Consider the following 27,780-nt stretch of genomic DNA (forward strand, 5'->3'; position numbering starts at 1 on the left):
TGCTAAACTAATTTAATTCATAGGTGTCTGTGTTTATATATTGTCCTTACTTAGTTAAATGTTTTTCTTTCAGACCACATAACGGTCTGTTTAGTTAGTTTAAGCCTATTTGAAAAAAACAGCTGACTTTAGGGAATCTCCTTCGGCTTTAATGCCCAAATATTATGACGTATTGACAGCATGGGAACTCTTTCTCTATATCTCCCTCCCTCCCCGTACGTTGCATTTCACTCTCTCGTCTCTAACATACACACTCTTAAAGGCCTTCAAGAGTGTGTAAAGGTTAAATGTGGAAACAGGACCTGCACTTCTCTCTCTCTCTCTGCAGCTCTCTGAAAACACAACAACCCAAATAAGGATATCAGCCACGTTTGGAGAGCGAGTGGAGAGACCTTGGACTCTTGATAGGGTGGAGAATGAGAGATAGTCCGAGAGTCTGGCTGGAGTGAAGGCAGAGTGGCGAGTGAAGGAGCAATGGATGTAGAGGATGGAGAGAAAGGATGAAAATAGGGAGGGAACGAGGGGTGAGAACATGGGAGGAGGAGAGGGTGATCAGAGATTGGAGGCAGGTTCAGTTTAAATAACTATCCATATAGGGCTCAACTCTCCATCTCTGTCCACGGCTCTTTCTGTCTCCTTCCTCCTTTCTCCCCCTTTCTGTCTCTCTCTTTCTCTGCAGCTTTGTTGGACTCCCTCCGGCTCTGAAGTGACTCTCCTGCATCTCAGCACAACAGGAGAGCTCTTTTCGAAGCTGCACTTTCACATCTCAGAAAGAGGAGGAAATCCAACCGAGCAGGCACCATGGAGGCCATCAAGAAGAAGATGCAGATGCTGAAACTGGACAAGGAGAACGCCATCGACCGGGCGGAGCAGGCGGAGACGGACAAGAAGGCGGCGGAGGACAAATGCAAACAGGTGGGAATGAAGGAGGAGAGCAGATAGACATGGATGTGTCGGTAGTGACGTCTAAAACAACGTCAAAGTATTACAAAGATTTAGAAATGCAGTTTTTGACCAGTAAAAAAGGAATAAAGTCACACTTAAGATTCAAAGGCTTTTTTTTCATATGTAGTGTATGGCAATGCAACTCTTAAGACCCAGGCTCCTCCAATAATGCAACATAAATATATACAAGATAAAAACAATTCAAAAAACAATAAAATAGTGCAAGAAAATGTTGCAAGAAAGTGATGATTGAAAAGAAATAAGAATAATTGGAGGAAGTGTTCATAATTTTGTTGATGAGTTGGAAAACATATTTGTAATAAATGGTCCATACTAAGCATACTTAAATGTTTCCTATTAGGCTGATTGTCTTTATTCAAGATAATCATCATACCAGACATACCTTTAAGGAAACTGTCTGTAAACACATTTCCAATTTATTCCTCACAGCTAATGTACTGTTTCACTTGGCCCTATCACAGCTGAAAGAAATATTTGAGGTTTTTTTGGCCACCGCTTAGAGACTTCACGGTAAATTCAACAACTCCTAGTCACAGTATGTGAGGCGACAACACCTCCTTAAAAGGTCAGGCGATGCTCTCAGGACAAGCTCTGGAAACCTTTTTATTTTCTATTAGATAACCACTTCAAACCCAGCATCCCAAATGTAAACACAAACTTTTTAACACCATAGTTGCTTTCTGTTCAAATTGGAATGTTTTCATCTGACAGTGAACACAAACAACGAATAATGTAAGGTACCTGAACGTGACGATGGGTCAGTATTAATGCTGTTTACAGTGGGGCTCAGAGAGAGTTCATCATGGTGGTTTCGGCCCCTTCAGGTGATGAGACCACCCAGGATTTTGGTCTTCAGGGGAGGAAAAAGTAGTAACATCCCTCCCTTAAGGACCCATTTGAAGAGAGTTAATGGAGCGTCTTAAAGCCTCTTTGACAGGTGCATTCATCCAACACAGGAGACAACTCACAATGATAATAAGCATGCTCATGGATACATGTGGACACACAAATGACACACACACACACACACACACACCCAGGCATCTGTGTGTTCTCACTGATAACGGCTGTATTTTTAGACACCAGGAGACACGACAGAGTGGAATTCAGTTGGATTATCAGAAGTACTTCTCAAAAGGGAACACTTAGCCCGGTGTGTGTGTGTGGTGTGTGTGTGTGTGTGTGTGTGTGTGTGTGTGTGTGTGTGTGTGTGTGTGTGTGTGTGTGTGTGTGAGTGTGTGAGAGAGAGAGAGAGAGAGAGAGAGAGAGAAAGGGCAGATATTAGGCATAACCATTTAAATGTTCCTCAAACAACACAATTAGACTCCCAAATCATCAGTGCTGCTTTATCACTGCTCTGAATTCAAACACCTTGGCTTTTACGACGTCCCATCAGGCTGACTCATGAATGGGTTTGCTGTCCTGGCTCCAAAATGGTGGAATGAGCTCCCCATTGACATCAGGACGGCAGATAGATTGCACATCTTCCGGCGCAAACTGAAAACTCATCTCTTTCGACTCCACTTCGAGCGTTAGAACTATTAACAAAGCACTTATATACTAATAAAGGGCTGGCTTACCTAAAGCCAGTTGAGTAGCACTTGAAATGTTTTTGCTCTATGAAACCTGATGTACTTTTATGATTCTGTTTTCTTCAAGTTGTATTTTGTTGGACGAACGCACTTATTGTAAGTCGCTTTGGATAAAAGCGTCAGCTAAATGCAATGTAATGTAATGTAATGTAATGTAATAAAACGCAGTACAAACACATTAAAAACTAGACAGTGCATTCAGTACGCAGAGAAATCTGCCAAGGCTAATGCACTATCTCACAACGTTAATGAAATTGCCCATGTTTGAGGCCATTTATTGGGTTCTTCCGTGGCACAAGCTACACCCCTTACACCATTCTACCACCTTAGTGCAAGTAAAAGCATATTTGTTGTATCAATATGACCATCTTAACAAGGTTGTTAGGGTTGCTAAAAGGTTTAAAGCTTAAAACTGATCCAGGGTTTGGAGCGTTCTTTTAAAGGGGATCACCTCCTAAATTCTGAATTCCAATATGGTATTTCCATGGCCTAAGAAAGTACAGTCAATATTATTTTAACATGAGGTCAAAGCCAGAAACCACAGAAGTCTCAAAATGAATTGGAAACTGACTTCTGGGGAGTGTATCAGTTCTGAAACTGAAAATGTCACGAAATAATCCTTTGGGTGCTCCGAGTGTCATTCATAACAACCTTCCCAATTCACTGTCTATGGAGGAGTTCCAGACTTTGTACTAAGTGACATCCCACATTTGAGTTACAGCACTCTATTGTTCATGGAATCTGGTTTTCAAAGTCAAAAGTCAACTTTATTGTCAATCTTTCAGTTTCAGAGATCGAAATACCGCTTCCCACAATCCCGAATACAAAAACAAATATATATACAAATATGTATGCAAATATGTATATACCTACAGTATATATACACAATCAAAAGACACATTTATAGATATGCACACATTAAGACATGAATAATTCGGAGTGTCTTGGACCATTATATGATACAATACGATATGATACAATAGACTTTATACATAACATTCGTTAGAGTGAGATTTTTCTATTCAAAATTAAAGAGAACAGACTCAAGCAGAATAAAATACTTCGCAGGACATGCTCGTGCCAACTAGGGGGAAAGTGCTGATGTTAAAAACAAGACAAATCTAATATAATTTGGATAACATACCAACTAGAAACAGTGCACTAAACTGGACTAATGGTCTCTCCCATGCAGCTGGAGGAGGAGCTGATGGACCTGCAGAAGAAGATGAAGATGACAGAGGACGAACTGGACAAATTCTCCTCGGGCCTGAAAGACGCTCAGGAGAAACTGGAACTGTCCGAGAAGACGGCTGCAGACGTGAGTGAAGGGTCCCTAACTTACTGCACGCATTTCACAGGGGGGTCTTTCATCTCTGTACAGTTTAAGATAGCCCAGTTGAATCTCTTTTAAGCCCCTGATAGTGGTGACAGCCAACAGCCTCTGTGCTGTGCTTGATGAAGGAACAGACACAACTAATGTTGATTCAAAGGTTTGTATCTGCTTAGAAGCAGATTGGGATCTTGGTGAAACAATCCTGGTCTGAGTAAACTATTCAGTATGAGATTAAATTATAGTATTTCTGTAGCTCAACTGAACTCAATAACAAACAGAAACAGTTATCTAACTTTGAAGACATCAGGAAATAATCGAAAATTACATAAATAGTTTTTTTTAAATATTATTTTGTAGCAGGTATTGGCATTACACATGATCAGTTTCACTTTATGAACAACTGCCAGTCCTATACAGTCATGATGATGCAACACCCTGTCTAATTTAATCTTAATCACACATTTGAGTATTGACAAGAGGCTTATGCTGTAGTTGTGTTACCTGCTTTTCTTGTTGACACACACTCACATTACCATGGTGCTGCTAAAGACCAGAGACCATTACTCCACAGCTGGACGGTCCTCAGACCCAGCTGTGGGTTCACTTTGATCCACAGAGAAGCACTTCAGAGACGGTTACATTCCTGTGCAGCCACTCCTGAAAGATGAGCACAAGGATAAACTGTAACCCCCTCAACCAAACACACACACACACGCAAACAAACACACACACGCACACACACGCGCAAACACACACACACACACACGATATAATTCCAACAGTTTGTGTACTTTAAAACTTCACAGTAACAACAACAGCATGGCAGACATATGGACATTATGGAGTGTTATTTTCCATATGATTATCACCACATCAACACTTGATGTCTGTTCAATTTAAAGTGCATTTACTCAAATCCAATTTTCAGATATGTGCACTTCACCTGAGTTTTATTTGATGCTACTTCAAACGTCTACTTTTCAAAAGGAAATATCGTAGTTTTACTTTCCACAAAATCTCTTTTCTGGTCAATACCTTGCACCTATATTATCCACAATGCAATTCAACAATGTCAACAATAATGTCAGAGATTTGGGTGTGTTGTGCTAGTAGTGGCTAATAAACTAGCTACTAGCCAGAAGCAGAACAGGAGTGTGCTTCAGAGGTTTGGTTAACTGGCTTCTTTTTAATTCCACACCCCCAGATTTTTTTTGTTTTCAAATGTCTACTTTTCTGCCACAACCAACATGGCCTCAAGTAACACTTAAGGCCATTTATCAGCTCCATCTTGAGTAACAAAAGGCCTGTAGTACTCCCAGACACCTGCAAATCAGTGTAGCGCTCCTTTAATTAAACACTTATTGGTGTTCTTACATCAGACCCAAACTTACTCTCTATACACAAATAAAACATTTCAGTGAATGAAAGCGTAACATTGTTTATGTGAATTTCCCGTGGCAAATAAGCTGCAATCTGGAAAAAAAGATCATATTACAGATAGTTGGCAACCACCGCAAACCACACGATGTACAGTATATCTCTCAGCGGTGCATATTACTGCATGCACAGACGTGCGTGTGTGTGTGTGTGTGTGTGGTGTTGTGTGTGTGTGTTGTGTGTGTGTGTGTGTGTGTGTGTGTGTGTGTGGTGGGTGGTTGTGTGAGAGAGAGAGAGAGAGAGAGAGAGAGAGAGAGAGAGAGAGAGAGAGAGAGAGAGAGAGAGAGAGAGAGAGAGAGAGAGAGAGAGAGAGAGAGAGGGGGAACTCAAATATAAACACATTCCTCATCCTGGAGTCACTTATGTCCAAGATAAGCATCTGACCATACCAGTTTAGCAGTAAAATGCCCCTTTAATGACAATATAAGAATCCAGTCATTCCATATTACCGAGCAAACCGTGCGGAGCAAAGCATCACCAGGAAAATCTCCCAGCTGCCACCAAGATGTGGTATTGTTTGAGTCTTGTGGAGGATATCCCAGGGAAATGCAGCGTTCTACTACACACAAAGAGAAAGGAAGTGTCTGACACACAGAGGGAGGCTGAGACACGCTGGCTTATACTCACGCAGTGATCAAATAAACACTGAGGGGTTCGGAGGAGCCTCACATGTAAAGGGGGTCAAGCGGGCCTCTGGAAAAAGGAGTTGTGGTTTTACTGGGTGAAGCTTTTACTCTGAGGTTTTGTTAAAAATGTATATTTAGTATAACCAGAGGTGGAAGAAGAACTCAGATATTTCCTTCTAACAAATTGTGAAAAGTAAAAGTCTTGCAAGTAAAAGTACAACAGTATTGGTATCAAAATATAATTCAGTACCAAAAGTAAAACTACTCGTTGAGCATAATGGCCTATTCAAATATATATTAAAGGACATATGCTAATTTCCAGGTTCATATTAGTATGTAGTGTCTCTACTGTGACATGTCCAGTCTGCTCTGATTGGTTAGCTGGCCGGCTCTGTTGTGATTGGTCAACCACTTAGAGATGTCCAGCCCTAGCCTATGACACACAATGTGTAGGAGCGCTAGCCTATAGAAGAAATGAGTATTACATAGTGACGTTTCTGAAGAAAACTAAGGGGTCCAAATTGGAATGCTGCTGGATATCTTAAACTATAATTATATCTAATATCTAATATGATTTATATATATTTTGTATAAGCTAATAGTGTGAATCTGTAAAGTAGATAATGAAGTAGAGTAAAACATACAATATTGGCTGTTGAAATGTAGTGGAGTTGAACTGAACTATAATGGAAATATTCAGGTAAAGTACCTCAAACTGAAACTCAATACTTGAGTAAATGTACTCCATTCCACCACTACAGTATAACAGATTGTCAGTAAAGTCTTACACACATTTTTAAGGCTGTTCTACTCCACCTCCATGAATCCCCCCTCCACATGTCACTTATTAGAGGCAGCAGTCAAGCCATTACACATCTCAATTCACACAGAAAGCTCAGCCAGATTTCAGACCTGGAGGGGGGCTGGGAAAGCAGAACAGTGAGCCAAAGACACCGGCAAGAAAGAGGTTGTGATTAGTGAAAAAATAGTCCCTACACCAGTGCTCATAATTAGCTCAGTGTCAGTTCAAGTAACCAGACAAAGAGTCTGTTTTGAAGAGTGTTAGGTCAACATATTAGCATAGAAAGCTGAAGGGTGGGAGTCAAAGAGGGGGACACCATGTCGTTTTATTACAGGTATTGATAGCAGCAGCAACAGTTACAGTTTTTAGGGGGAAAGCGGTGCTGTGGGGGCGGGCGGGGAAAGTGGAGAGCAGGCAGGGGGCTGTGGTATGTGAGGAATGCAGCTAAGGCAAACAGAAAGCCCCACACTCCTCCTGTGTCTAATGAAATCAATGCTTCCAGCTTTTCCGGTGCAAGGGGCAAATCATACAGAGAGGCTCAATCAACAGATGAGATTGGTTGTGAGAGATTTGTTTCCTTCTTCACAGTGAACAGCAGGATTGCATTTGAACCTGAACTGGAGCGAGCTGAGAAGAAAAAGAATTCGGCCTACTTACTCGTCCAGCCAGAATGTCCTGCTAACAATGAATGTGAAAAGAGAGGGTAAACACGGGCAGGGTCAGCAGAGAAACATGAATCAGATTTACACCCACACAAAGAACATCATTTCAAATAATGTATCTATATAGTGAGCAACGTGGCTAAACCCCGCAAGTCGGGTTAACATTCATTTCTATTGCAAGAATCCCAGAATAGTGCTCAGTGAGATGATATAGGCACAATAAACCACTGTTAGTATTAAAGGGGCCTATTATGCTCATTTTAAGTTGCATATTTGTATTCTCTTCCTCTACTGGGACATGTCTCCATGCTTTAATGTTCAAAAAGCTCTTTATTTTTCTCATAATGCCTGTGCTGCAGCACCTCTTTTCACCCTCTGTCTGAAACCAGAGCCCAGTCTGCTCTGATTGGTTAGCTGGACGGCTCTGTTGTGATTAGTCAGACGCTTAGAGAAGTCCCGCCCCTTAGCCTATCATTTACAATGTGTTGGAGCGCTAGCCAATAGAAGCGTGAGTGATGCATGGTGTTGTCACTATGTTACTGAACTAAACAAAGGTGTCCGATGGAGGCAGGTTGGGGTGAGTGAGGGATTTTAGCATTTGAAGACCATTTACATGCACCAAAACCTATAACACACCACAGGAAAGGGAAAACCCCCAAAACAATAATAGGGCCCTATTAAATATGTTTTTAGGGTGAGGGTAAAGGAAGTTTGTTAATGTCTTGGGTAGTATGCTATCTGCTTCATAACGTCATCATTATGAGTAATACAGTCAAATTAAATGTTGTTAGTTGTTCGAACACTCAAAGACACATCACGTTTATATGTTTTCAAGCACGATGGAAACTTTAAACTTCAGTCTAAGTTGAATTTCACTGTCAAATCAATCAGTCTGTGTGACATCTAAACTACAGGCACCTTTTTAACTGAAAGTAATACATCCTGGTTTTCAATTTTTTCTTTCAAGCAGTGATCACATCAGTCATGCGTTTTTACACACACACACACACACGCACACCCTCGCCCCGCCCTCTCTGACCTCATCATGCCGATCAGTGCTCTCCTCCTCCGGCTCTCAGTCTGGCGCTCTCCGCTCTCCTCACCACGCAGCTTTTCTAATTCCTCCTCCTCCTCCTCAAAAAAAAAAGTGTGTCCGGACCAAAAAACTGCAACATTCCTGAGGACTACTTTTTAAACTGCTGGTGAACGTATCATTCCTACAGAGCAGAAGAGACACTTTGGACCAACACCTGGGCAGCGTTTACTTCCTGGTTATATAACTTTTTTCTTTGCACTTGAACGACTCCTTTACATTCCAAAGACTTTGGACCAACATTTTTGTGTTTTTGTTTCAGAGTTCTTAGTGTTTGACTCTAACTAGACCAAATAAGCAGGTCACTGTAGCGACTTTTTTTATATTGCACAACCCAGAAAGTCTTAACTGCGTTTTTTCCCTTTACGCGTAGTGTTAAATTAAGTAACCAAACAGGCAATAATGGCAGGTTTGAACTCTCTGGATGCCGTGAAGAGGAAGATTCAGAGTTTGCAGCAGCAGGCCGACGATGCAGAGGACCGGGCTCAGGTCATACAGAGAGAGCTGGACAGTGAACGCGAACTCCGGGGGAAAGTGAGACAAATACTTTTTAAACCTCTTTTCCCTGGGTCTTAAAACCCCAGTTTCTCTCTATTATCACCTGTCAGTCTTATACAATGGTTTCAACTTCTCTATATTCACTGCTCAGGCTGTAAAAAAGACGAAAAAGTTCATGTCATTGATTCATTCGCGGGCGTGATTGTGCCACAATGCAAGGCGTTGGTCTGCGCTGAAAAAAAGTTTGGATTCCTGCAGGTCTGTTGCGCATGCGCAGTGGTGTCTGATTCACAGGCCGCTGTACTGTGAATGGTGTAGACCACGTAGACAGCATTGGAGCTATTGTGCAATTTAATTAATCTATTAGACTCACCGGATTACTGATTATTAATACATCATGTTCATATTTCATTGTATTATACTTTAAACTACTTATTAATGAGGTTTTAGAAGCTTTTAAGAGCTGGAAACACTTGGATTAAGTGGATAATGTTGTGACGCTTTGCTCAGAAGCACTTCAGCAGAGGGGTTGTGTGCCAGCAGCAGCTGCCTGGGTAAATGCCCAACCACCATCCTGTCTCCACCAATGAAAGGAAAATAAAAAGGCATATACTTAAAAGTATGCACTCTGTTATTAAAGATTCAAAGGAATAGCCTGGAAATTGGGCCATTTTTAGCGAGAGCTGAAGCTATTACTTGCTTAATCGATCAACAGAAAGTGAATCAAGCTATTCTTTAAGCCATAATGTCATAGAAATACTGTTCTCAGCTTCCCAGGTGTTAATATGTTCCAGTTTTTTTACACCTCCATGAAAATCAACTTGACATTATTTGGTTTTATACTGTTGGTCAAACAAAACAAGATAATTGAAGATGTCACTTTTGGCTATAGGAACTTGGAAAGTACATTTGTTTGCTATTGACTGACATTATGTAGATCAAACTGTTATTCTGTAGATAAATCAATTAGATCTTTAACAAATGTGATACTTTTAATCATCTTTAAAGTCATTTTAATGACAAAATGGCAGAAAATGCTGTTTTAAGCCTCTCAAATATGGAGATTTCTTAATGTTACGGTTTATTTCATACTTAAGTGACTCTCTTTGGGATTTGAAATGACGAACAAGAAATGTGTAGGCATTACATTGATCTTTGAATGATTACAAAGGACATTTTTCACTATTTTCTCACATTTGAGACCAGAAAAATATTTGACAGATTAATTTATAATGAAAATAGCGTTGCAGACCCACTTCCATGCGTTTAGATTCATCAGTGCAGAAGCAGTAGAACCATTCTGTAGTTAACACACAAAAATGTGGTTTCTCGACACGGGGATGTTTTGAAAATGACTCATACAGTACGTATTCACCCATGTCTGTCACCTGCCTCTCTCTTGACTCAGCCTACTTCCGAGGATTGTAGCCACACACAGAAAAGGTGTGGTGCTTCAATTGGAGAAATAAAAATGCTTAGCAGCACAGTTAGGTAACAGTCTTGACTTGTTTCACGTGCTGCTTTATGGCATTCGGAGCCATATCCTTTTGCATAGGAGCCGGTTAATGACAGGACAAGAGGAGAGATTGAAGGAGAGTGGGAGGGGAAGGTGTGGCTGTAAAGATATGGAGCTGAGATGATGAAAGGAGCTGGTGTGCTGTAGGATTTACCCCTTTTGTTACAGACTGCCTATTAGGCAACATGGTCATTTGACAATAGGGCGTTTGGTCGTCTTGTGGGTAATGGTTCAATATATGAACCTATATATACATCAGTGACGTCAGTAATAATTATTTATAGTAATTACAGTGTTTAAATTCAAGGGCATCGTTTTCTTATGGTCAATTCATGTTGGGACCGACCTTAACTCTATCATTAAGTATTGGGATGTTGTCTTTGTTCGGTCGATGCTTTCTCAAGGGTTGGTTTTTTTGGTCTATTTGGTTTTAATGAACCAAAATGTTTTTATTTGATTCATGCTGACGACCTTCTTGCATCAAACTTAAGCACACATCTCTGGTCACACATGTTTTAAAGCTGTCTTCTTGCATTATTATTTGTGTCAATTCAATCAACTTATTGCTTAGTTGGCAAAGGAGGAGCCAGCTGCTTTTCACTCATTGAATGTCTTGTAAATGTTTGTTTTGTTTAGCGAAATCTTCAACTTGCGGGACTACTTCTCAATGGAAAGCATAGTAAATGTGCATAATAAACAGATTTCTGGTCATACATTTTAACATTTCATCTTTTGGGATAGAGAGGCTGTCATCTACTATCACTTTCTGATGTAAAATGAGGCTTTTATGTGTTTCCAACCAAATGCAAGAGTGATATACTGCTTCAGAGCCAGATGTGGAGACAAGAGCCCTTTTTATAAGGACGACTTGACGATTCAGATGTGGATTTTTAGAGATATTACGGTAACTGTAAACACTTAACACCGTAATAAATGTTTATGAGCAGATATAAAGACACTTTTACCATAAATCCACACTTCATATCGCCTAGTTACAGCTGTGTTGAATATATTAGTGCCGTTCATTGAATGAATGTGTTGAAAAATAGATCAATTAACACTTGGATAGTGCCCATATCAGCTACTACGTTAGAGTATGTGTAAATCAACTTGTTTGCAATGCTTGTAAATAAATAGGAGGGTTGTAAGACTTTGTATTTTGGAAAAAGTGTTTCCATTTCAGCCTTAAAGTGTAAAAGCAGGTTCAGCTTTCACACTTCTCACTCCATTCAAAGTGAAACAGCGTTTGTGTGTCGAGGCTGCTGTGGTCCCAGATGTGAATAATTAGGGCAACCTGCAGTTATTCCTTGGCACAAAAACGCTTTTCCTCAGAGCACAGGCAGATCAAAACACGCTCGCTGAGTGTTAAGGTAATGAATCATTGTTTGAAAATCTGGAGGCAGGGAAGAAAAAAACTACTTGGCCACATACCATACTAAAGAATAAAATAAATGTAATTGCCTCGTGATATTTCATTGTGGTTTTTTGACGCCTCTGGAGACGTTACTCAATAATGCTTTAAGGCTCTGTCAGATTACACAAGAGACATTGTATTGAAATGCTCTTTTGACCTGCTTCGATGTGTTTTATGTACGGATGTTAATCTCAATGAACTGTTCATTCTTCATGGTGTTTACAGCAGCTGCTTGTTTGAGTTGAAGGTCAGGCTGAAGACGAAGGTTTGTTCTTCATTCATGACCCTGAGAGCTGTGTGAGCAACACAGATAAACTAGACTGGCTGCTTTTTATATCATGGAAGCAAATGTGTGAAGGTTGACTTTGTTATTGACACATTTCATTATGTATTCAGCGTTCCCATACCTTCTTAAACATCAAATGTAGAGACCTTTCATGGACTTTTCAGACCAATGTTTACAAAAATGTATAAATTCAGGCCTTTTCAATTCCCCAAGTCTATGAAGTTATATTTTGAAGTCCTTCATTTTCCCCTCATCATTCACAAACTCTCATGCATTTAAAAGACCTGTCAGAACCATGTTTTTTATACTGAGATAAAATAATGACTTGGCTAATTTCAGAACAGTCAATTGGATTTCCCGTCACTTCTTGCCATAAAGTTTAAACTCATCAAAATCTAAAGACAGATAAAAGGGGAAGTGGGACTCAAAATCCTATTATTACCACCCACCCACCCCCCCCCCCACACACACACACACACACCCAGGCTGCCCCTCCCAGGATGTCGTCTGCCGACTCTGGCCCAGCACTTCCTGTGTTTCTACTCCCAACACTTCCTGTCCCTGAGCTCCAGCCCTGATCAACAGGAAGATTAGTGTGTGTGTGTGTGTGGACCAAGAGTACATGGATTCCAGTTATGGCACACCATTTTCGTACAAGTTTAATACTAAAACCCATCTTAAAGCCATGTAACCTACTGATTTCAAACCATACCTAATTATATGTCGTTTTTATTTTAATATCCACTGTTACGTAATGGCATGAACATTGGATTTTCTAGATATGCATTACAACAGTTCTCATTTAATAATTAGGGCTGCAACATACAGTAATTCCTTTAATTGATTATTCTGCTAATTGTTTTCTACATTAATCAATAAATAGTTTCGTCAGAAAATGTTGAATCCATAGTCTCTCAAAGTCCAAGGTGATTTCTTTAAATGGCTTGTTTTATACCCCCAAAAGACATGGACTTGAATATGTTATAAAATAAAGCTTAAAATCTCCATATTTAATGGACTGAAACATTTTTGGATGGAAAATGACTTTGCAGTGAGTCGATGTTCCAAATATTTGGCAGTTATATATATATATTCCTTGCGGCTCTATTCTACACCACTCACACCACATATTGAAAGCTAATTGTGGGCAGTCATTTAGAAATACTTCTCTCAGCTCAACAGTCTGTCAGAATCGGCGAGAGGTTTCATCTCTTTGCTGCTTACTGTGGTCCAATGGCTTGAGGGTTTTCTGATGGGCCTCTAGCCGTAGAGTGTTTTCTTTGGACCCTCTCCCTGGGAAGAGCCCAACTTTCCAAATATAACTGCCACATGTTGAGACGTTTTGGCAGTCGCTGTCGGCATTCTGGAGAAAACTCCCATGTTAGCGGTTTGTGGAAGTTGTGGTTTCGCTTTTATGCAGGCCAAAGATGGTGCTAAATTAGCTATAATGTCATTTAGTAGATTAAGAGTGTAGAAATTATGCAGATATATTTTCTCTATAGATGCATGTACGGCTTGGTGATTTTAATTTTTTGGTGTTTTTGTCAAAGCAGGACCTTTGCATCTGTTGGCGTGTTAGCACTGCAGATAAATGTTTATATGGTACTTTAAGGCTAAATGAATACCATTTCCATTATTGTTGAAGGCTGAAAGAACCAAATAAAACCGCTTCTAGGATTGCTAGTTGGACTACATAATTGGATGCCATCTTTCCAGAAATGTAACATATGCAAGAAGGACAACTGTCTTCATAATTTTGTCAGAACTATGAATTCCTGAAGGGCAATTGTTCACGTTGCAATGACTCTCTTTTCCGGATAAGTCACTTCAGTATGCAGCAGAGCCTGAACGACAGACTTAGCAGCTCATGATCTGTCCCTTTTTTGCACAGAGAGATCTCATTGTGATTGTAATGCTTGTCTGGAAGTTTAATGACCGTCTTTTACATATCACGCCTCATGACAGGCTGCCTTATACATTGAGTGCAGCTCTCTTTGCATGCCAGATCTTCGTGGGAAAAGATTACACACTCACAGACACACGCTTGCATTGAGAGTAGTGTTAGCAGCAGTGTCAGGAATAACTTCCCCTGAACCCCATCAGCATTGTGCAGCTCATTAGCCCACTGCCCTGGAATCAGCCAATAATTAGATTCCTCTTTCACTCGTCCTTGATCTTGTTTCTAATGCACTCAGGTACTTCTAAAGTCACTCCCCGTAGAGCTGTGCTGTATCTTCAAGTCAGATGTTAGACTGTTTACTAAGTACACAGCAGTGATTAAAAGATTATTCTAACATGATGTAGTTTGTGTTAGGGCTGCACGATTTGGGGAAATAATCTAATTGCGATTTTTCTGACAGATATTGCGATTCGATTTGCGATATTTGTTTTTAAGCGACCCAACGGAGGTTTATTGTAAAATGGGGCCATATCTCTGGCTAGGAAGGTCGCACCAACGTGCTCTAGCACCCCCGCAGCCCGATCTACGAGTGAAAGAACTAAACTTACATGAGATTTCCGTTGGGTTGCTTTAAAGTCAAGCTTCAGTTTAAGAGTCACCCTGTAATAGAAACATGTGATGGAGCATTACTAACCTGACCCAGATGGTTTGTTTCACCAAACCATCTAGGAGAGCTCCATTGGAAGCCATTTGGAAAGGGCAGGCACTTTCAAAAATACTTGGCAGGTGATTGGATCAATCTGTCTATCACCTTCTATCATGGGCCACTTCTGATTGGTTAACAATGGCTGGTACATGTGGAGCACAGCACTTCTGATTGGTGTGGATGACTGACACACAAGATGAAAGAAAATAAATGTGAAAGAAATCGCAGACTTTGCGATTTTTTAATTGCATCATTTAAAATCGTGATTTCGATTTAAAATCGATTAATCGTTCAGCCCTAGTTTGTGTCACTTTTTAATGCTGCTTAGAATAAACCCTCCTCACTGACTGTTTGAGGAATAGTTTTTTTTTAAACAAGCTCACTTCCTTCTTGCCGCTCGATCAATACCACTCGCATGTCTGTATGTTAAATGTGAAGATTCATTCAACAGCTGTTAGATTAGCAGAAAGGCTTGAAACAGCTAGTCTAGTTCTGTCTAGAACTTTTTTTTAAAAACTCTGCGTACAGTACCAGTCACAAATTCACCAGTTTACCTCGTTTGTTCTATTCAAAAGTGTAAAGCAATTCAATTTGATATCACAGAGTCTTGTTACTGTGCGTTTGCCAGGCAATTAGTTGAGAATATAAATTCTAGTCCACATGTACGCTGGGATTTGTTCGAATTATTTAGAAAAATCCCTTCCACACAACCACTGTTTATGAAAAATCTCTGCCCAAATAAAAATGCACAGTTGGAGCGCTGAAAAGGCCAAAGGTCAGGTTGGACCCCAATCAAATGAAGTGTTGGATATAACCATGTAGTATTCTGATGCCTCTGTTCCTCAATATAGTGGAACAGTAAATGTACAATAATTGGTAAGCTTGCATGTTTAGAAAACTTCTACTTATAAAGTTTGAACCAGTACAATTTTGGCCATGTCCTTTGTTTGCATGGCCTCGTTTTTTGACACCTTACAAAATAACACATGTGCACACTTTAATGTTACAAGCCAAATAATGTACCCATCGACACTGAAAACTTGACTCAAAAGCTGTCTTTTCAGTCACTTAAAACCCCTTGTGGGTGTGGAGAAAAAACCTAAACACATAGAAAAAGCAACATTTTTTAAATGCCAATATAGGTGTCGACTGGGCCTGAGGGGAAAAACCACTAAAGCTGTTACGGTTCAGTGTTGGTATGGATGAATACAACAAGATATACAAAGTGAGTTGCTTTAGAGGTGCAGGTAGGTGGATTTAGCTACTTCCGGAAAAAGCTAAGCTAGCTGTTTGTGCTAAGCTAACCACATGCTGGATGTAGATGGGTAACTGTACCGAAAGAGAGTTGGATTGATCTCTTGATAGCAAATTCCCCAAAATGTCAAACTTCTTTTGAATATGACAATGAACGTGCTTTAGCAAGGCTCTATCTAGTCAAATGGAGCTGTAGTCAGCTTTACCTGACTTTCGTGTGTGTGTGTGTGTGTGTGTGTGTGTGTGTGTGTGTGTGTGTGTGTGTGTGTGTGTGTGTGTGTGTGTGTGTGTGTGTGTGTGTGTGTGTGTGTGTGTGTGTGTGTGTGTGTGTGTGTGTGTGTGTGTGTGTGTGTGTGTGTGTGTGTGTGTGTGTGTGTGTGTGTGTGTGTGTGTGTGTGTGTGTGTGTGTGTGTGTGTGTGTGTGTGTGTGTGTGTGTGTGTGTGTGTGTGTGTGTGTGTGTGTGTGTGTGTGTGTGTGTGTGTGTGTGGTGTGTGTGTGTGTGTGTGTGTGTGTGTGTGTGTGTGTGTGTGTGTGTGTGTGTGTGTGTGTGTGTGTGTGTGTGTGTGTGTGTGTGTGTGTGTGTGTGTGTGTGTGTGTGTGTGTGTGGCCTCAATCTTCCTGATACTCCACCACAAACATTCTCCATAGTTTGTTTTACCATATAAGGCGGTGTGCGTCCCTGGCAGCCGGAGAATGCAAAGCGGTTGCTAAAGGAAGGGGCATGGCCACGAGACGGAGAGAAAACCGGCTCTGAAAGAAAGAACAATCAAAGGGAGGAAATGAAAGGATGTCGGGCAGCACACTTCCTGTCACTTCTTTTTAAGATCCTCTTTTGTAAAGTCACATTAACGTCTATTCTGAGAGTATGTTAGGCTTGTCATAAGACTATAGTTCTTGTGACCTTTACCTGAACATTGCTGTCTGTTATCTCTGAATACTCAAAGTGTTTGTGTGCTTTAAGCATTGGTTAAATGATTAAATGAAACTGCAGAAGGGAATGTACTTTCAAACATTATCTTCAGGACTTACAGGAAAAGCTTCTCTGGTCATGGCTGAGTGAATTAGAGGCGTGAGAGTGTGTACTTTATGCTTTCTTACTTTACACAAGGCTATGTCTGTCTGAAAGGGGATTCCCCCATCTGTGATTGTGAACATTTGATAACAGAAAGCACCCCAGGTTGCACAGATTTGGAGATATACGTTACCGGCATTGTGGCGTTAGGGAAGACTTTGGTTTGTGTGTTACTTGACGACACGTGCGGGAAACCTGCCTGGTTGCTTGCTACTGATGTTTGTTTTAGAGCAGCAGAGATTGACAGTGACTGTTTGCATGTGTCTGCAAGTGCATCTACAGCGTCTGATGTGCCTGTGCGGCTCACCTAACGCTTTGTTTGTGCGCAGACTGAATCCTTCACACTGCATTGCTTCACTCCGGACTCGGGGAGTTACAATACCTGTTATTTCAGGCTCCGATTGAATTCTGTTTGCCGTTTCTCAACAGCGACATGAAGTGTTGACCTTGCTGATGAGATTTCAAGATGTTTGACCGATTTATGGCTTTTCATTCATTTGGTTTTTCCTCCTATCAAGTTCTGGTTGTTTTAAGGCATGTCAGCGCTAGTTCGCATACATTTCCTGTCTCATATCAGCGGCCTCCCCCTGTGGGTGCAGCAGGGCAGGACCTGGGAGAGGACATAAAGAGAAAAAGAAGGAGAGGTGGAAAGACTGACTGGCTAGTCAGCAGTCTAGGGTGACATGGAGAAATTAAAATAGGGGCCTGTGCCAACAAGAAGGAAACCATGCTTTCATTTCCTGAAATATGGAGTCTATGACAGAATGGAAGAATAAACTGTATGGAGGTCTATTTATTCCCAGCTCAAACAGACTTAATAACTTTTCCATACTTTCTGAGCTCTTCTCTCCACAGTGTCACCTTTCCTCCTCACTGCCCATCCTTTCTTTTTACTTCTCTTAATGATCTCGCCAAGATCATATCATCAGACTCACATACCTGTAGGCTGAAGTGCAGACACTTTGACTGGCAGCCTGACTCCTGGCTAATGAGTCACTGACCTACAAACTGCTGCCCTGCGACTGAGCACAGAAAAGCGTCTGTTTGTCTAAGAAATCCCCAGCTGCTTCACTTTAGTAACACAGGGAGTACACTTGTGTGAGTACTCGGGGTTTGAATGGATAATTCAGCTTTGTATAGCAGTTTAAAAGTGCTGTTTGAGCAGACTTGGACTTGGACTAGTTTCCAGATTGAAAGCGGCTCCCTAGGAGGATCAACTGTGTGTCCAGCAGAGAGGAAATGCCTGTGTAGTTGTCTGTTTGCTTTCTTTTTCCTCTCTCAGCCTTTTGTTGACAAAGGGCAGATGAGAAGAATCCCATTCGTCCGCCCTGCTTGGCCCAGTTCTGCATTCACAGTCACCGGAAATGAAGTCTTTGTAAACGTTTCATTCACATCCAGAGTCCTGCGATGTTCAGATATTACAAAGGATTACTCTTTCCAGGCAGACTCAGCAGTTAGTGGTTGTGTTTTTATAGGTAGGCCATGCTTTTATACTGAACATTATCCAGCTGTCTCCATTTCACCTATTATTCCTACCTCAGCTACACAACCTTTGATTTGTGAAACATGAGCATAGAGAACACGAGGAACTGATATATCACAGATTGAATCGAAAGCATTTTAGTTCATGTGTAGTTTAAACTTTCTCATTTGTATTTTATTCTTGTGTACAGAACACAAACACAGTAGAGCGATTAATAATAATTAAATCAACACATATTACACAAATGTTATTTCAGAGTAAGAGGTTAGGCAAAGCAATTTTATTTATTTTATTACAGGGCAATTCAAAGTGCTTCGGAAAAGCATTTAGACGTGAAAAAAATGCTTGAAAAGGCATTTCACCAAATGTTTGTTTACCTTGCTCAATCGATTAGTATTTTAACAGCTTTCCAAATAAAATGCACCTGTAACTTTGCAGTGGTAAAACAGGTGAGTGCTTTCTTCATAACTACTTTGAAATATACAAAAACATTACCAAACGACATCATCCTGAATTTTCACAAGGATCTTTTTTACTTTCCTCGTAAACGTAAGAAACCACAGGAGTGGGTTTTAGAAGTTGTAGCATAGAAGGTAAACTAAATTAAATCTGTGCTTAGATGTTTCCGTTTAAGACATTTTTAACAACAAGAAACTATTTTTTGTTAGTGACTGTTGCCCTGCACTACTTGTATGAGAAGCTCATGGATAAAATGACTGATTTAAGCTTCCACATTTTGGCTGAGACGACATCACACGGGATTCCTGGGAAATAAACTTTGATCCCAGTCTTGATTTTATTTTATTGCATTACAACATGACCTCAGAAAGAGCTTAAAACGATAAGATATGAGTTCAACTAAGTTAATCTCAGCTAATATATCAACTTCAATTCCCTTGTGTTTAGAGTGGACTAATAACAAGGTGGTTTTTTACACAGTGTATTCTGCTGCACAGAACATTTGAAAAAAGCTTCAGGTCCATATTTCCCTTTGAGCCATTCATACTTTTCTCAAGCTTCCCCCCCTCCGCCCTCTTTGGGCCTTTTCCTTCCCTTCCTGTTTTATGACGGGAAAGAGGGGGAAGGGGAGACCAGCTTGGATGATTTAAAGTTGAATGAATGAATGACTAAATGTCTCCTTCTTTCCTCTCCTGTCAGGCGGAGGGAGATGTAGCCGGTCTGAACCGTAGGATCCAGCTGGTGGAGGAGGAACTGGACCGAGCCCAGGAGAGGCTGGCCACGGCGCTGCAGAAGCTGGAGGAGGCTGAGAAGGCCGCGGACGAGAGCGAGAGGTACATTAAAGGGGACCTATCATGCAAAATGCACTTCTTGATGTCTTTTATATATAACTATGTGTCCCCGGTGTGTCGGGGAACTCACAAAGTGTCAGAAAACAAAACCCTCTCTCTTTTCCTCCGGACCCAAATCTCTAAAAACGGGGGAACAACGGAGCTGATCCAGATTTGCATCCGATATACGATACGATATACGTTATTGTCCCCGTAAGGAAATAAGTTCTGGACTCCGTCCTGCAGTTCCGCATACATGTACATATACAAACATAGTGGACATTAAGAGACATACACATATCATCAGTCATACACCGTTTGAACAAACGCAATACACAGACGCACATACTGACAATGGCGACCTATTGCACTACCCCTCATGGCCAACATTTAAAAAGTACATTTCATATTATATATATATATATTACATATGACGTAATATCTGAAATGCGGACCCACGGCACTATCAGAAACGGCACTATCAGAAACGTTGCTATCAGAAACAATGCCCGACTGTTTTGGACGTAATATGGTCAGTGTTTACATTAGCATCGCTAACACTCAGAGCTAACCTGTACTGGAGAGCATGTGTGTGAAGAAGCAGGACATAAAAAAAGGAACTCACCTTGTGGGAAAGAGAAAGAGAAAAAGCATTTGAGCTCCATACTGTTTCAGAAATATTCCTTGATGTGGTTTGGAACTTGATGGCGTTTAATCACGGCAGAATTTAACTATCTGCCGGTATAATTCTGAGCAGGCATTAGCTCGGCCTCCTCTTTTTTTTTTTTCAAGCTAAGGACCCAGATCAGCCATTCCGTCGAGCTCCCGCTGGATTTGATCATCCCCAATGAGATGTAGGAACGTCGTCACCTCCTCTGTGCTTTTCTTTGACGTTGCCATTTTTGTAGCTCCTCCGTTTACAAAATGCTGTGTATAAAAATGCTGCAAGCTTGCTTCTAAATATATATGCGACGCTAGGAATGATCTCAAGCGCGATCTTGTGACGATTCTCTCTGACCAATCAGCAGTCGAGAGTGTTGACGTCACTAGTTCAGCCCTGGCCCTGGCCTGATAGAACCACGATTTTATGGGGCCGGAAAAAGAGGGAAAAAGTACCCGCTAGCCGGTGCTACGCTATATGGAAAGGCCACCAAAAACTGGCCTGGCCGCTTGAGGACGGTTAAGGACGCTTAAACGGGGCTACCCGCTGCAGTGGAAATGCGCCATAACAGGCCTGGAACAAAGGGATATGAGGGATGTCTAAAATGCATGATCTGTTTGGTATTTTGAGCAAAACACATCATAGACATGTATTTTTTATATATCTGAGACTCATAATATATGCCTAAAAATAGCATGATAGCAGACCTTTAAAACGTTATTAAAACCTTATTTAACCGACATTTTCTTTAGATTCAAATGTTGTGTTTGTGTCTTTATGTGTGTGAGAACATGTGTTTTTACCTGGCTATCAAAGCGTAATTGAAAACCTTTATTTGTGTCTTGTCCAATCAGAGGGATGAAGGTTATTGAGAACCGAGCGGGTAAGGACGAGGAGAAGATGGAGATCCAGGAGATTCAGCTAAAGGAGGCCAAACACATCGCAGAGGAGGCCGACCGCAAATACGAGGAGGTGAGACTGACTTCCTGATTTGAGTCCTTATTTTCACCTACTCTTGTCTTTCGGATTATGCTAAGTCTAAAATGTTTAAATGTTTTTCTCCCCAGGTGGCCCGTAAGCTGGTGATCCTGGAGGGAGAGCTGGAGAGAGCCGAGGAGAGGGCCGAGCTCTCAGAATGGTAAAAAGCATAATCATAACTGGAAAACACACCCACGTCCTTACCATTACTTGCATTAACACTCAGCATGCGTCTGTCTCTCTCCACAGTAAAGCCGCTGACCTGGAGGAGGAGCTGAAAAATGTGACCAACAACCTGAAGTCCTTAGAAGCCCAGTCTGAGAAGGTGAGTGTTTCCTGTGAGGGATGAGCATGGCTGTGGCTGGACCCTGAAACTGAAATATACAGCTATAAGTAACACGTCTTCTTTTGGCTTCATGAGGGGAACAGATCAGTTTTTGGGTGAAGCAAACCTAAATTATTTTAAGGAATGTTCAAGTTTCACATGTCAACCCTAGAAGGTAGCTAAAAAGCCAAGTGAGTGAATCCTGGCCTGAACAAATATCGTACATAGGGCTGATAGTTTCCAAATCTAGTCTGCTGTGCACTTTCAAAAGCTGTGTGGCAAATTATAGCATGAAAGCAGAGTAACGTGTTTGTATATGTGTTAGATCATAATGTTTTTATATTTGATAAAGTTATCTCAACTGTTTGCAATGTAATCACGCTAACATGTATTCATGCTAACATTGCACAAATAAGCTTTGGTGTTTCTCAGTTCTCTGCGACTCCAAGAATAACAAATGTCAGTTCAACAAATACATACAAATCCTGCCTGTTTAATAAATACAATTAGTCGCTTTAGCTCTCCTTTATGAATGTACGGCCTAAATATATATATATATATATATAACAGCATTTACACTGATCATGACTCCTCTCCTCTTCGCTGCATCCGTCATTGAAGAAGCTGCTCTCAGGGCTCAGTGGACAGTCATTAAGGGAGCAGGGATACCTCTTCACCAAAGTATTGGTTCACACTTCCTCAATTATAACTGAATCATCCGGCCCTGCCTACAACGCAACTATTTATTTTCCCATCACGTTGTTTAGACATGAACTTATTCATCTACAAATACGACCTCAATTGGTGTTGAAATGTTCCTAATAAATATTTCAAAAGTCTTAAAATGCTAAGACACAGGAAGGAGGATTTTATTCTTTTACCTGATTGTGCTTTTATAAAATCTTTAAAATAATTGGAAACATTATTTAAACAATTTACAAAATTGCTCTCACATGTCCCAGAGATCCAGATAGGGGGGAAATATCGAGCAACATTTTTTATCTTCAATTGTAATAAAGCGGCCTTAAAAAGTTTTGAATCTAACTTGCTTAAATTGTAGGAATGCTGCAGAACAATTTAACTTCATCTTGGATTACTTATCAAAGAAAATCACACAAGTAAAAAACAAACAATCCAAGACTCATTAGCGTAGCATGAGCCCCTGAGGCCGTTTCTTAGCATATTCAGGGAGTGAACCAGCAGCCAGTCGAGACCTGCAGCACATTCCTCCTGTTCGCTACATTAAATTCCTCCCAGGCACGGACAGGCAGTGTGACAGCATGCCAGCCGCCTCATGACCGCTCTGCAGCAGCAGCACACGCCAGCTCCGCTTTGTTCAGCCAGGCCTCCGTGCATCGCAGCACAGGCTGTTCCCAGGCCGGCAACACCTCCGCCTCCCTCTCTACATATCGCTCCTCACAGGGAGTGGTGCCATAGCTGTTGCTGCAATTATGAGTGTGTGTGGCCTAGCATTACTAAATCAAATCAAGTTTTATTTATATAGCACATTTATAAACGATTTTTGGTCGAGCCAAAGTGCTGTACATGTAATAAAAATAGCCTACAGTAGAGACACTTGTGGGGACTACTATACTTGTGGGGACATAAATCTGTTTACACAGTCACATGTGGGGACTCGCCTCCCTTATGGGGACAAAATGGAGGTCCCCATGAGGGGAATCATTAATTTTAGGGTGAAGACTTGGTAAGGGTTAAGGGTAAGGGTAAGGGTTAGGCATGTGTTGGTTAAGGTTAGGATAAGTCTCCAGGAAATGCATGTAAGTCAATGTAATGTCCCCTGAAGTGATGTATACATGGTATGTGTGTGGTAATAATAGGATTTTGAGTCCCACTTCCCCTTTTATCTGTCTTTAGATTTTGGTGAGTTTAAACGTTATGGCAAGAAGTGACGGGAAATACATTTTGTTAACTTTAATTACCAGCATATGTAGGGAAAAGCATGTGTTTGTGTTTCTGCCACTGATGTGTTTTTCTCTGTATGTCGACAGTACTCAGAAAAAGAAGACAAGTACGAGGAGGAGATCAAAGTCCTGACTGACAAACTGAAGGAGGTGAGATCCTGATTCTACTGATCACACTATATGATCATACACTGCATGATTTTAGACTGAAACAAACCATCAATGTGGAAATGCACGTTTAAAAACACTGGGACAAGCATCACAGTTGGGTAGTGGTCTCCGACACGTACAATGTAACTGCAGCGTCTCTGGATTCAATCCCTTAGCTTATCTATTTGCCTCTGCTGGATATATCTCAAACAAGTGCAAATGCCATATACGCACATGCATCCAGGCAGCACACACCACCTCAAAAACACTTCATGCCAATGTGGGCACACAGAGTGAGATAGAAAGCAGCTGGATGCAGCTCAGAAGGCAAATATGACAGGACTATAACAAGTTTTCATTCCATACTTTAGATTATATTTTCCTAAATTGATAATGTAAGCCAGTCCTTATTCTTCTCCATCTCAATATCTGCATGCATTGAAATTGTAGTTCGTAAAACATGGCATCTATTAATATTTGAAAGATAAAGAAAACCTGTAGTCTTATCTGTTGAATTCACTGTGTAACATATTGTGTGTGTGTGTGTGTGTCAGGCTGAGACCCGTGCAGAGTTTGCAGAGAGGACAGTGGCCAAACTGGAAAAGTCCATTGATGATCTGGAAGGTATGAGATCAGCAGCACTCACTTGGTGTTGCAACCCTTTGTTAGCACCAAAATACACATATTTTCAACACAACCTAAAGTCAAAGGCTATTATTCACTGGCTTTAAAAGAACAACCAGGAAACATTTGTTGACGAAACACAAGGGGGCAGTTTGTGAGTTTCCTGCAGGTCAGAGACTCTAATCCTCATCCATCTTAATGCACTATTACACTCAGTTTCACATAGACTTCAGAAGGAGTGTCCTACTTCAGCAACACTGGATATATGTATGTGTAAAAGAGTGCTAAATATACTGCATGAAAGCTCCTAGAGGACACAATGTGCTGAGGTGTTTTCAGGTCAGCATTATTTAGTTGTTAACCACAGGAAGCTGAGTTATTGGAGTGTTTGTGAGACATTCAGGGCGGGTTTAAATGCATAAAGCTCAACCCGGCTTAATTAGATCGGCATCATTCTTCCTTCTTTGCATTTCTGCATCTTTAAAAAGCCTGACCTGTTTTTTTTTGTCTTCTCCTTCCTCCCTCCGCCTCTCATTCTTTCTGCTTTTTGTGTCGCCGCTGTCCCTGACACCTTCCTGTCGACCTCCAGATGAATTGTACGCTCAGAAGCTGAAGTACAAGGCCATTAGCGAGGAGCTGGACCATGCCCTCAATGACATGACGTCTCTGTAGAGGCTCTGACTCTCTCGCTGCCTCTCACTTCCCTTTCTCTGCCGAGTGCTTCAAACTCATCTTCTCTCTCTGATCGTACTGTACGTGCCTTCGTCCCGTCTCAGTATGCAGGAAATGATTCATTAAAAATATGTTTCTTTCCTACTTTCTTTTGTCTTTCTATTCTTGTTTATTCATGCAAGTAGAATGTTTGAATCATAACTTAAAGAGGCGTATAATGCTAATGTTCGTGTTTCATATTTGTATTTTGTGTCTCTACTGTGACATGTCTCCATGCTTTAATGTAATTCAAAAAGCTCTTTATTCTTCTCATACTGCCTGAGCTGCAGCACCTCTTTTCACCCTCTGTCTGAAACCAGAGCCCAGTCTGCTCTGATTGGTTAGCTGGCCGGCTCTGTTGTGATTAGTCAACTGCTTAGAGATGTCCCGTCCCTTACCCTATCACGTACAATGTGTCGGAGCGCTAGCCAATAGGAGCGAGTGTTACATAGTGATGCTATTATATTACGGAAGTAAACAAAGGAGTCCAATGGATGTGTTTAAGGCACGGGGGAGGAGTGTGTGAGACAGACAATGAAGCCTTTGCAGATCCTTTAAATGCACTAACACCTATATAACACACTACAGGAAACAACATAATAGGGCCCCTTTAAGCCAAAGACACTTAATGGTTAATGTACATTTTACGTCTAATTATCAGCGAGTTTGTGAGACAAGGTGAGATTTACTGTTATTTGTGTGAATTAATGCAGTTTGCAATCCCCCTAAACCCTTAAAAACACTCTTTTGGTTTTAAATGTCACTTTTTCTGATGGTTTCTGATAGTATAAATTCACGTGAGCCCATAACGTGTGTACTGACATCACACGGTAGCATTTTGGTACAACGACTATAGCTCACAAATCCTCTAAACTGTAATGTGCTAACAGAGAATGACAGTCAGCAGTCTAAGCATGAAGAGCACAGTGATGTGGTTGAGGATTTTGCATGTGGCACAACTTTAATCTAAAAGTTATGCAAAACATCTGTTCAGTAAAACTGTGCATGGAATGCTGCTTGACAGAATGAAAGCAGCAGTGTTACGTTCTGATGTTTGAGGTCTCACCGCGTCTCTTTTCCTCTTGTTCTCCAGATAAACTATCACGAGCCAAAGAGGAGAATCTTGGCATGCACCAAGTCCTGGATCAGACCCTGCAGGAACTGAACAGCTTATAAACACAGAGAAGAAGCTGGAGAGGATGAGATCGTCACGTAACATTCCTTTAATGTTCGACTCCATTCCACGTTTCGAGCTGTAACATCTCTATTCCCCGTGTGAAGGGGGATTAACTTAATGCTTGTCCCTTGATGTTTTTTTTTCTTTTCTAAGCCACACATTTGTTTCTTTTTTTCCTTAAGTCATTTTGACCCCATTGCTTATTTTTCAGTTTCTTTTGTTCCTCACCTGTGATTGCAGAAATTGTCCCCCCAGAAATCATGTTTTTCTTTGACCACTTTATTTAGAAACACCTCGCAATTTCCACACCCAAGGAAACCTCAGATTTGGTCACTCAACCACTTAACTGGCTCGATTTCACATGTTTACGTGCACATACATTAAGCCTCTGTCTGATTATTGTAACGCATGTGCTCAGATGGTGTTGGGTTTTGCTCCGGCTACATTAGCTTGGCTCTGAAGTGCCACCTAGTGGTGATGGGAAGTTACACAGCAGTTTTTTAAATCATGCTGTACCAGAAGCTACAGACACTCGGTTTAAGGGTGCTTGTCTTATTCTAATTAATCTGAGTTCAACAGTATGAAATGGAAAGCTTTCATTGATTGATAAACTGGTCAAGGTACATGCTCAGTCACTCTCAACTTCTTTACATGTCATTAATGCCTCTTTTGCAAATCTCTAAGGCCGTCATGTTGCAGACGCATTTTATTTATGTGCATCAAATGTTTTATACCCTATTTTTAGTGTGGGAATCTGCAGAAGCTGAGAGCTGTGCATGTACATTATCAATCGGTGAAGCTGTACTATCTTAACCTGACATGACACTCTTCTTCATTGCCAACTATAATGTAGCCACTATTTACATTATATTGATCTACATGAGCGAGCTGAAGCCCACACCACTGGAAGCTCACATCAAGTCTTATCAACCATGGATACTTATTGTATATAGTAGCATAATGTTAGGTATTTGAGAAATTGTATTGCTCTGATTCTTCTTTTTTTGGTTTTGTTTCATTTACACCACTTCTTATTTGTGTGCCAGGGAAACTCTCAAGACCAAAGAACACACACACACACACACATACATACATATACATACATACATACATAACAGACAATAAATAAATTCTTAAATGTTTTACTTTATTTTTGTTTGTTCATGAAAAGCGCATCACGAGGCCATTTTGAATTATTTTATTCACCAACCCTCCCCCCGCCCCCCCCCCCCCATCTATGTCAACCTAATAAATGTTTTACAGAAATCATGACTCATGGACTTTTTGTGCATTTTGAAGATT

The 27,780-nt window shown here is 40.9% G+C and overlaps 1 protein-coding gene across 4 annotated transcripts; it reads left to right on the forward strand.

The window, feature by feature from the left end:
* Positions 1-666: 666 nt before the first annotated feature.
* Positions 667-27,706, forward strand: tpm4a (tropomyosin 4a). Of its 4 annotated transcripts, none has more exons than XM_034208209.1 (9): positions 667-915; positions 3,751-3,876; positions 19,800-19,933; positions 21,446-21,563; positions 21,659-21,729; positions 21,819-21,894; positions 23,904-23,966; positions 24,521-24,590; positions 25,180-25,411. In XM_034208209.1, exons 1-9 carry the CDS (start codon positions 802-804, stop codon positions 25,260-25,262), a joined length of 855 nt encoding a protein of 284 aa, XP_034064100.1. In that variant the 5' UTR covers positions 667-801; the 3' UTR covers positions 25,263-25,411. The 4 variants fall into 4 exon arrangements, with proteins under 4 accessions (XP_034064100.1, XP_034064098.1, XP_034064102.1 ...); XM_034208207.1 differs by lacking the exon at positions 25,180-25,411 and adding an exon at positions 26,395-27,706 and having other exon boundaries at positions 681-915; XM_034208211.1 differs by lacking the exons at positions 667-915; positions 3,751-3,876 and adding an exon at positions 8,489-9,045.
* Positions 27,707-27,780: the final 74 nt, after the last annotated feature.

This window comes from Gymnodraco acuticeps, unplaced genomic scaffold (assembly GCF_902827175.1).
Source record: "Gymnodraco acuticeps unplaced genomic scaffold, fGymAcu1.1, whole genome shotgun sequence".
In the NCBI taxonomy this organism is placed as follows: Eukaryota; Metazoa; Chordata; class Actinopteri; order Perciformes; family Bathydraconidae; genus Gymnodraco; species Gymnodraco acuticeps.